General features: G+C 39.2%; 1 protein-coding gene across 1 annotated transcript; it reads right to left on the reverse strand.

The window, feature by feature from the left end:
* Positions 1-705: 705 nt before the first annotated feature.
* On the reverse strand, positions 706-9,450 carry LOC104280601 (F-box/LRR-repeat protein 21-like). Its single transcript, XM_009878299.1, has 5 exons — positions 9,389-9,450; positions 5,135-5,507; positions 3,555-3,677; positions 2,730-2,901; positions 706-1,409 (listed from the first exon to the last, which is right to left on the reverse strand). The coding sequence occupies exons 1-5, from the start codon at positions 9,448-9,450 to the stop codon at positions 766-768; spliced, it is 1,374 nt and encodes a 457-aa protein (XP_009876601.1). The 3' UTR covers positions 706-765.
* Positions 9,451-11,329: the final 1,879 nt, after the last annotated feature.

The raw sequence follows: 11,329 nt of genomic DNA on the forward strand, positions 1-11,329 counted from the left end.
TTCCAAAGTGCTTTGTCACTCACCCAAGCAATCAACCTAGATCCAAACTTTTAAATTAATTAATTTTAGTGAGGTCTCTTTCCCATCCCTTTTATGCATAAATCAGAAAAAACAAAATACTGTACAATGCAGTCTCTGCTGTTCAGCTAATCTGACCAAGTTATTTAAAAGTGCAATTTAAAACCAGGAAGTTTTTTTGTACGCATCTGCTTATTTACCACAACATTTTGATACACAGGCATGAGCTGAAGCTAGATTATATCTGAGTAACCTGGGCAACTCCAAGTCTTCTAATGTACAAGCTTTTACATTTATAACATTAGTATTCAAAAAAATAGCTGCATATACCATTGTGACAAATAATACTGAAGTTTTATCCAGTTTCCCATATACATGTGCTAGAGGAAAAAAAGGTTTCTCTAGTCCTCTTCTTACTATACTGGAAAGATCAAACTAGGACATGAAAAAAGAAAACTTTAATGTGAACGGAATATTTAAACTGAAGCTCAGAGAAACCCGAGTTCACTAAAGTTTAAAGCACTTGTAAACCACAGACATAGTCCAGAAGTGTTAAGTACACTTAATCTATTTTTTATTTCAATACACCATTAACATTCTAGAATGCTTTGCTGTTACGCTGCTAGAGGCTCTCAAGGTAGCAAAACTCAAATCTGCGAGTAAGTTTTCACATTTAATTTTAAAATTCTTTATTTGCATAGAAAGCAACACCCTGATTCTACCATTTTAACCTCAAATGCAGAGAATTTACCACGTTGGCATCATATCAGGAAACCACATTCTTCCGAGGTGTTTGGAGACTTCCAGATGGAGTCGGTCTAAGCTATAATCGTTATCTGGGATCAGCACCTCCTCCATGATAGAAAGCTGGGTAAGCCTGCCCCCACACATCTTTACAAACTCAACGAACCCTCTGCAAGTCACTTCACATTCACCAAGTCCCATCGCCGTCAAGTTCTTGCAGCGCTCGGCGATCTGTATCAGCTCGGCGTCCAAAGGCTGAAGTCCGTTGGCACACACGACCAACTCGATTAACCTCGGGCAGTTCATGCCGATACGACCCAACATCGCCTTGCTCACCGCGCGGCCAAAGTAAAGATGCGTAACAGGGGTTTCCTCTCTGAAGAAAGTGTCGAATTCTTCTTCGTATAAGAAGAAATACATCACGATGTTGACTTTGGGGGAGTGTTTGACGAGAGCGTCCCAGCTTTGCTTTTTGATAGTGTGAAATTCAACTTGTCCAGGATTTTCACTCACAACGTCAATGCGAAGGTGTTCAAGGTCGACGTGTTTTTCACTCGAAAGAGCCAGCAGCAATTCATCGCTTAATATGTAGTAGTTCAAAGCCAGCTCCTTAAGTCCGTGACACTGGTCAGCAACACAAAGAATTCCTAAGTACAAAAAACAATAAATTACTCTATAAAATGAAAAGTGAACATAAGCACAGTTGTTTGCCTGTAAAGCTCAAGCAAGTATTAATTCTATTGGCTTGAGCACTCATGATTATATCTGAAAATCATGAAACATCATAAAGTTCTTAGGTATCCACATCCTTTTATGGTGTTTTGGTCACACTTATCAGTAAAAGAAAGAAGTCTAACTAGTCACATTTATCTTGGATTTGTGTATCTTTCTCCCTCTTTGCTCTTCCTTTCCTCAAGTTTGAAGAGGCAAATGAAATCAGCTATGACTCAGCTGAATTTGCTGCTGTTCTCCTCCCTAATGCTCCTTCCTTCAGCATTCCTTTAAGCATTCTGTTTAAGTGATTAGCAGTAACCTAGTTTTATTAAAATTAACAAACACCATAACTGCTCTTAATCTGTTGGAACCCAAAGTACACAGATTAAACACCTTATGTGGACTCTGGAAAAGAAAACAGGAAGGAGATCAGGCTGGGACTCCCGTTCCCTAGCATGAGCGTTTCAGAAGAAAGGTAAGTGAGAAGGGACCCAAAAGCCCTCTGAACTTTCTGGCAAGCCTGTATTTTGAACGAACCCTTCACCAACCCATGCAAAGAATGAGCAGGTTCATACTACCAGGTCCGGACACATGAGGGCACTACAAAAACTGAGACTCACTTAGACTACTAGTTTTTTTAATTTGTACACACTCCATGCTATTTTTATTTTTTAATATAACTTTGAAATATTAACCTTTTTGCTCTGGAAGTTAAACTCCCAGCACCTTGCAGAAAAGAGTTATCAATAAATGCTTTCATCTCCTTTATCCCACTAATGAGGAACTGATTCACAGGTCGGGGGTTTTGCACGCCTGTTCCCACAGAACGCCAGTTCAGTTCAAAGCTGCTCAGGCTAAGCAGTGCACCCCCCGTTATACATTTACATACAACTGGCAACGAACATCAGGTTCTTGGAACATGTGCTAAAGGCTTGTACTAATTTTGGAGGCTTTTCCTTCTCAAGGCCTTATCAGAGGTACTGAGGCAACTGAGAAAAATGTAAAAAAAAAATAAAATCCCCAGCGTTCCAGAAGATGCAGCCAAGCCAGGAGCACCTCCACCTTCATTAATTCAATTCATTCAGCAACACATTCTTCTTCTTCCCCTTCCAACTATCCAAAGCCAAGACTAAGTCAATGGAAAGCCTCTGCTAAGAGGCTTGGAAGAGCACTAGAAGTTTAACGAATAACTTCTTTCAAACTAAGTCTTGTGTTTCAAGATACTTCATTTTTCACACGTATTCTCTACTCACCAGCAGGTGATACATAAGGACAGCTGCTCATTTTTAGCAGTTTCAGAGTATCGCTGTTGTTAGCAACAAGAACCTTCAAGGAAGGATCATCAAGTGGTGTGTCATCTATCTTGATTGATGATAATGACTTGGAGTTCACAAAAACTACTGTCAGTGCTGAAGCAAAATGAGCCTGAGGGGAGGGAAAATAAAAAAGTCTTACAAAAAGAAGCAGAACTTCAGCATCTAAACCTCAGGTTTTGAGCACAAAAAGCATAAAAATAATCACTTCTTAGGCCTTCCCTTTCTCCTGTAACAAAGAAAGGATCATTTGAATATGAATATAGGAAATCTCTTCGTTTGAAAATGATTCAATGCACATGACAAATTAACTTTACACTGACCAGTTAACTCATCCACTTATCTTTCCACTGTAACAAAACAGGGGCATGTGCTAAGTATCTAGAACTTATCTGCTGAAAAAAGGAAATGGCGTTTGTTTTATTTTCCAGAAAGTAATTCCGCTGTGACCTGTGGAGTCAAAGAAAATAATTCCCCAAATATTTTAACAATACTATGCAGCATCTTTTAGCCTAAAAATGAGGGAACTCAAGCCTTTAAATTATTCCCCATCTCTCCGCAACAAAGTATCAACACAACTAAATTTAATGAATGGAATCAATATTTAACTATTTTCCTAATGCTAATAGACATCACAAATTAAAGAAAATATGCCAATAAATACAGACTGTTTCATAAAAATTACCATCAATTGAATAACAAGACAATAAACTAAAAGGGTTTAGGAGTGAATTAGGGGATTCTAGTCAGTTTGTTGAGCTTTACCTTGGAGACATTCATGAAGCTTGGTTTTGCTGTAGAAATCAAACCCAGCGTCTTGATGGAACAGTTCACCAGCTGAGAAAGGATGTTACAGGCTGCTTCTGCTGACTCAGTGCTACTATCAACCTACAAAAGCAATTTAAAAACAATGACATCATTTTTTATTATTATTGTGAAAACAGTATCATGGACATCCAAGACTGCAAGTTCCACACCCATTCAGCTGTACTGCAGCATTTACCACAAGGACGAAGCGCAACATCAAGTAGAAAATTCAAGAGAAGAAAGAGTTCAGGAAAGGTACTATTAGAAAATTTTCCTGAGTATGACTGCTGGGTGTTTCCAACCCAAACAGAGAGCTTAAACCTAAGCCTTCTCTTCAAATAACCTTGTGCCTTCCTAACCATCTGTAATTAGTATTGGCGTTAGGACAGACAGTGGTATGTATACAACTTATTTTAAAATATCTAAGCTCTTAAGAGCAGAAAAAAAAAGACTTGATAAAGCCTAGATACACTCCAGCAAACTAATCCATTTTACCTGCAGGGACAACACCTTTGCGCCTTGAATAATGAACTGATTCTCAATTCATCTCTAAGCTTGATGACTAACTTTGGACAAATCACTATTTCGTCTCACCTTCCTCCTCTGTAGTAGCTGAGATGATAAAAGAGTAGCTGAAAAAGCATAAAAGTTGCATTAAGACATTATAATGCCAATCCATTACAATCAGTTATATGAAGTGCAGAAGTTACAGATATTTAATAACTGATTATCCATGACCTGCCGTGCAACCAGATCACGATGTCTCGAAATGTAAAAAACCGCTACCAGTGCTGAGAAAAAGAAGCTTCCGATTTTCATCCTAGCTTTAATATCAATCCTTTCTTCTGCTTTTCCCTCACAGTTTAGAACTACAACCTCTAAGAAGCGACTGCCAAAAAGTGAACAAAGCGCCTGTAATTCCAACTATAATCTTCTCAGCTAAACAGAGTAAACTGTATCAAGTATTCACATGAAAGCAGCCCACGCTAATGCAATCCTGAGACTACAAATATAGTCTGCATTTAAACCACGTTTACAGTTGCTTAATTATGTCCTTATGTGTCAATCACCTGAACATACGGGCACAGCATTGTTCTGCCTTACTGCTTCAAAGCACAGCTCTGAAATTTCAAGACATTCTTCATTGTACAGCCTTATTTCACAAATAAATTATACACGCAAGGCAAAGTTATTCCCTCAAATGCTTCCGCGTGTAAGAAACATCCATCTGTGCAATAACCTGCTGAGTACCCAAAGTGACACCAATTCACAAAAACTACATATTCTGCACATCCTGAAACCATATCATTCAATCTTCAGCACTGTATCACACAACTTTAGCTCCTTCTTTATTCCATAGAGATTAAAGTGTGGATATTAGAAGAAACAGTGTGCACGTGTGGAAATCAACTGTTGCTGTAATTGTATTTTTAAATATAAGACTTCCCAGGCACAACACTTGAGCCAACTGACAGAGAAGCTGCATACTTTGCGGGTAGTAACGTGACAGAACAAGCCTTCACTTATCCAAGACGTACCTTGAAGCTGACGTACTGCAGATGATCAGCATGCCTCTTGATAATCTGCTGAATGAGATCAGGATGTGTAGACTTTAAATAAGAAGTAGCTGGCTGGCTAAGTTCAAATTCAAATCTCCTCCAGAGATCTGGGATGTGAAAAACGTCATTCCACCTTCGACAAACTGAAGATGCTCTGGCTCGATCTACTAAAGGTAGAAACTGAAAAATACGCAGAATAACATGGTGCGGAAGGTTTCCCCAGTCCATCGAGGTGTGCAAGTCAGATTCACCAAACACTGAGCCATATTGACAAGTTTTCTGCTTTTTGCTTTTCTGTGATGTTTGAGGAGCTTCATTTTCAGCAACAAATTTCTGCCTAGCTCTCTTCATCGTGAAAGTCTCAGGTACTGGAATGATCCGATGTATTCAAACAGCACCGTATCCCGAAAGGTCTCACGTATGGTAGGTCTCTAGAAAAGTACAGAAGATTAAGGGAGGAAAGGAGAGAAGGCAGGGGAAGCCTGGTAAGAGATACCAAGTTAGTAAAATTCAAATAGAGCACACGACTCTGGAAAAAAAAAAAAAAGTATGCCCGTATGTCAACATCCAGTGCACAGAAGCTTGCAAGGACCTTCTTTCTTGATACCTTTTATTTTGTAAAACTTGAATCTGGAGAACCTGGGTTTGTTAATTTACTGAGTGTAGTTTCCTGTGTTAGCACTTAACAGCATACAAAGCACTTTGTAGAAAAAGAAATCATTTAACAGCAATTCAGTTAAGCACTGGCAAATTGTATATGCTTAAGTTTAAACTCAGCGTACAAACCATGGAATCTACTCCGGATTTCTAGAATAATTTCTGTAGGCATCACCTACAGAACCCAATTCATCAACTCGCTTTTTAAACACTGATGAACTTGGAACAGACATCTTCAGAAGATATTCAAAAGCTGTGTGCTTTCCTCACTGTTTTGCTTTGTGGCTTTTTTATTTTTATTTTTTTTAAATCATGCCAGGCAAAGGAAAAATATTTGTACAACTAACAACAAAAAACTTCAGTGGCCATTTATCAAAACAAGTAAGGCTTGCCTGATGTTTTTCAGCAGGAAAAGTGACCCTGAAATACAGCAAACTGCAGGAATCCACTTCACTGAGGAACATTTGCCACATGAGCCAGAGATCAGAGAACAGAGCAGTGTAAGGAAAAGCTCTGCTGTCACACACTGAAGCAGTGAAATCTACTCAAGTCCATTCTAGAATTCTCTAACTCGAATTCTGACACTCAGTCAATTTTCAACAACTATCTTAACTGTTTCAAATGCCTTCTCAAACAAAATACATTATTTTTTTTACCCAATAACCTTGCACAGCAACTCTCACAGCATGCTTTTTCTGGACAGTATCTTCATTACGGGGGGGTGGAACCCAAATCTAGAAGCGGCTGGCAAAATATAGACTATCCTACCAAAAACTTAGCTTGCATTTTCCCCAGCCTTATGAAACCATCACCCGTGCAGCTGAGGAGGTGCCCGACATGTCTACGAAAAGAAAGCATGTGCATTCTTTAAGAAGTGGGGAAAAACAATCTAGCCAATTAACAAGAACTCTTCACATGACCAGCTTCACTACTGTTTGCCCTCACGACAAATCGTCTCAACCGCTGAAGAATTTATTCTAGCAGTCTTCAGAAATCTTCACTCAAGTCTTTAAGTTACATTTATGATACTGGTAGGTGAGCTATGCAGAAGGATAAGCTAGAAAGGCTCTTTAAATTGAGTTTAACAACAGGTTTTCTTCCCTGAATAGACACATGTGCCTACCATTAACATGTAGAGGCAGCTAGCCAAAGAGAACGATGAACAAGCTCCAAAACTGAGTAGTACTAACGTAGCAAAGATGCAAGCTCAGCAGGAGTATTTTGCTTCTAGACCATTCTACCTACTTATTTTCCACACGACCATGTTTTAAGTGTTTTAAGTCACATAATGAATGGGCATTCCCAAGCATTCTGTGTGGATGTAGTAATTAACCATTAAATAACCCTCTCGTCCAGTTGCTCACAGCCTTGCTAAATTTAGCAAAGGCTAAACACTTTCTGAGTTGAATACCTGCTTTTTTTTTTAACCCCCTACTTGGGAGGAATTACAAATTCAGCTGTTTCCTAAAACTGAAGTCCAGAACAAAAAAAATGAAATTCAACAAATGCTGATGTCAGAGAAGCTTCTCTATGGTTTTGCTCTTCTTGGGCAAACCTGCAACATCTCAGTAAAAGGTAAGTTTCTGACAAAAATGGAAATTTTCACTTTATTATTTGAAACCTGAGCTTCACATGTGCGGTTCTGACTCCCACAAAGAAGCTTTGGCATCTGAGAACTATCAGCAGGGGCATTCCCCTAAACCACAGGCCAAGCTATGGACCAGCTGCAGCACATCCAGTCCAGAAGTATCAAGAGACATAACGAGGTATGCACGGGGTACACAGTAGCCAAGCTCTTGCTGATCGAAGTGGCCATAATTTGTTCTTGTTGCTACAACTCTTTCAACTGTTACCTCTAGAATTTCTATTTTTAGTATTTTATATCAAAGTATTTTAAATCTAGCAAAAATTACATTATACTACTCACTGACGGATTCAAAGCCAGAAAAAGGTTCTGTTGGTTACGTAATAAAGTTTTCACCAGACATGAAGCCCTAATATTTACTGTGAAAACGTGAATGCTTAAGCAACGAACAGTATATGCTTTAGAACACAACTGAAGTTAACTAAATTATAGTTCCATGTGACATAATCCAGGTAGTATTCAATGAGAGGTTTACGTGCACACATACCTCCAAAGAATGTGGAAGTTCCTGTCAAGTTACCAGCACCTTTCTGGTATCTGAACATCCATCCCACTGTTGAGTCATCCTGTCTGTGTGCATGGATTCCTTAACCAGAAGGCAGGGATGGGTCCCAGAAGATGAACTGACCTGCGAAGCCACCGACCAAAGAAAAACTGTTCTGCAAGGTTTGGGACACCCACAGGAGGGACTAAACTCAGGTTTGGAACAAAGACTGAGATAAATAGTACACTCTGCGCTGTAGGGCAGATGTGGAAGTAGAACAATGGAATGTGACAAGCAAATTTGTTTTACCCCACATTATCTGAAAACTACTGTTGAACTAAAGGGAAGGTGTAAGTGTTGGCATAAATCTAGCTTTTGCACTATCTGTAATTTTAGTCACATCAGTGCTCTTATGCAACACAGGTATGCCTTGGGATACTTGAACACTACCCAAAGAAATCACAAACCTGGATAAGAAATGTTATTTTTTTTTCAGCTTATGATATACCAAAACCACATGAATCAAAATAGTTAAAGGTATGGCTTCTAATATTTTAAAGTTTAGGACTCTGCTTAAAGTTCAGTCACCGTAACTCCAAAAGTATCCTACTGCATCACAATAATCTTGACAGTAAACAAGCTATTTCTGGCTAATTAAACTCTTTCTGGAAAAAAAAAAAATACCAATGACGTATGAATATCCTCCCATATACTAATATAAAAAAACAGACTCTTGGTCTGCTATAAGAAGGTATACCCAAAACCTCCAAATTCAGTTACACGCTTCACAATACTTCAAGACAGTTTAACAGAAAGCTACAGGAACAGCAACACATTAAATCAAGACATTTGAAATTAAAAAGTAGATTTGGAAACTGAAGATGTTTACAAAGTATCACATTCAACCAGTAACATCATCTTCAGAAACCTTCTAGGGCTGAACTTTATTTTTCCTTACAAGATGGGAGACACGAGGCTTTAGGTTCTCCCAGGTCATACCATCATTTTCCGAAAAACCACCCAGTTAATATCAGCTTTATTATTGTAAAGTTTTAGCACAGTTGTAGTACACGTTAATTATGAGCACACCAGGAAAAGCAGCCCCCATCTCCCAAGCAAAATTAAACTCAGGAACTGAAATCTGTGCAAGTAATGCTGTTGCTCAGCTCACACATCAGAAAACTTAAGAGCTGCACAGCCATGCCTGTCTATAATTAGCAAGTTGATGCACAGTAGTAACTCTGTTGGAACATGGCACCTGAGGAAGTTTGTAATTTATGGTGGCCTCATATTGCACAGACAGTCTACAAGTACTACATGTTCTCCTGTGAAGTGAGCAGACAGAATCCATAAATAACATTACAATTGAGAGATGCAATTTAAAGACTCAACACACAGTGTGTTAAGTTTAGTAACCACGTGACACATTTTGAAGCAGCTTTCTTACCTAAAGAATGCTTCCAAATTACAATAGGCAGTAAATGAATGAACTGAGGCAGCTGCAGCCATGGGGCACTCACAAGCATCTGTCTGCTTTCCCCTCCTGTCCAGATAAAATGCCATAAAACCTTTATTAGTTTTGAAAAAAAACACCTTTGTATTACACCTCACACAAAAACGATAGGAAAAATATGTTGACATCAATTCATACATTTTCCTGCGTTACTGAAGGAGCTTAAGGGCATCATCTTAACACAAGGTAGCTTATCCCACATTGCAAACACTGCATCGTCGATAGAAATGCAAGGTCAGATTAAGCACAAAATGGATGGAAAACAAGTGTTGCAACTGCATTTACATTTTACTGGACAACAGTACAATGCAAACAGTAAGTTATTCAATATTTGCATTACCCTTACCACTAGAATGTAATCCAAGAGTCAGGGAAAACATAAAAAGACTATAAAAAATTATTTTTTTTCTTCCTTCTTTCATTGCCAAGGCTGCCTACGGCCTGGGGAACGTGACACATGATCTGAGACCGCAGAGGCCACATGGAGCAGCTTCCTATCACCAAATGTGCCACAGCCTTAAATCCCCACCCAGCACAGCCCCAGGTACAGTCACAGGGCAAGGAGCAGGGCAGGAGCTGGCTCCATCAGCAACAAACAGCCCAGCCCTGCTGAGCGCCCAGACAGCAGAGCACGGCCCAGCCAGCTCGGCAGGGCTGTCACAAACCACCTCGGATCAAAAGTCCTCAACCTGCCGCCACGCTATTTTCTTTTAATACTACACTAAAGTTTGTGTTTCGGTGTCTCCTAATGTTAAACAATCATTTGAAGATTTACCTCCCAAGAATATCAGTAAGTTCACTTTTATAAAAAACACACCAAATAACTGAAATCTTCCTCCCAGATAAACTGCATATCGTTATCTGAGAGGGGGAAGGTCCACCCTTCCATCTGTTCTAAACTCAGAATTTCAGTATTCTTCCCAACATTTCTCCGTGCGGCTGCAAGCAAAATAAAGTAACATATGAAAATTAAGAAAAGGACAGTAAGACCCTTTTATAGCAAGAAATGTATCACAGTTCTATTAATGTGGTCAATAAAGACGAGCTACGATACTCAGCAGCCTTATGAATTTCACAACAGTCTGGACTGGTTACCTGTAACAGCTGAACCTTCCTCCTAATGACAGCCTACCTCCTGATGAAGTGAGCTTCTCCTTCACAGGCCTGCCCTAGAATCCCTCAGCACAGAAGGAAGTTTCTACTTTTAGAACGCAGATAAAAGTAGCAAAATCTTAGATACTACATTTTAAAAAAACAAAGTTACTGAAAAATCTTAACAACAGGAAAAAAAAATAATAATCAGGTGCACGGTCTAATGATGCTGATGCTTCCTTTCAGTGACCAAAGCTACAAGGACCTCGCAAAGCAGCTTATACCATGTCAGCTCATGAAAGCAGAAACGCTTATAATAAAAAAATAACTAGTTATCAGAGGTGCAATCAAATACAAGCTTGTTATGTAAACAGAAGTTAATTGTTAGTCTACAGTAGAGTTACCCAAATCATTATCAAAGAAAAACAGCGGCAGAACATTCACTGAAATTAAAAACTTTGCTAACTCATGCAAACCTGTTTCTATCCTCGCTCATGTGGAGCACAGTATCAATATTGGGGCACTACCCTAATACAGCTCTTTTCCTCTACAAACTCTCTGATCTCGATCTTGTGATGGAGTGTTTTGCACAGCTCCACGTTATCTTAATCCAGTCGACAAAAAAACAACAGGGATCCAAAAAAATTCAAGTGAAATAGCTGTTCCTGCAGCTTATCCTGGTAATGGAACTGTAAACTTCTGCCAAAACCAAACATTAATATCTGTCCCATTAGTGAAGACGCTGTGAGGAGCAGCTCGGTTAAGCTAGCAGCTGTTCCCTAC

Source organism: Apaloderma vittatum, unplaced genomic scaffold, assembly GCF_000703405.1.
Source record: "Apaloderma vittatum isolate BGI_N311 unplaced genomic scaffold, ASM70340v1 scaffold191, whole genome shotgun sequence".
Classification (NCBI taxonomy): Eukaryota; Metazoa; Chordata; class Aves; order Trogoniformes; family Trogonidae; genus Apaloderma; species Apaloderma vittatum.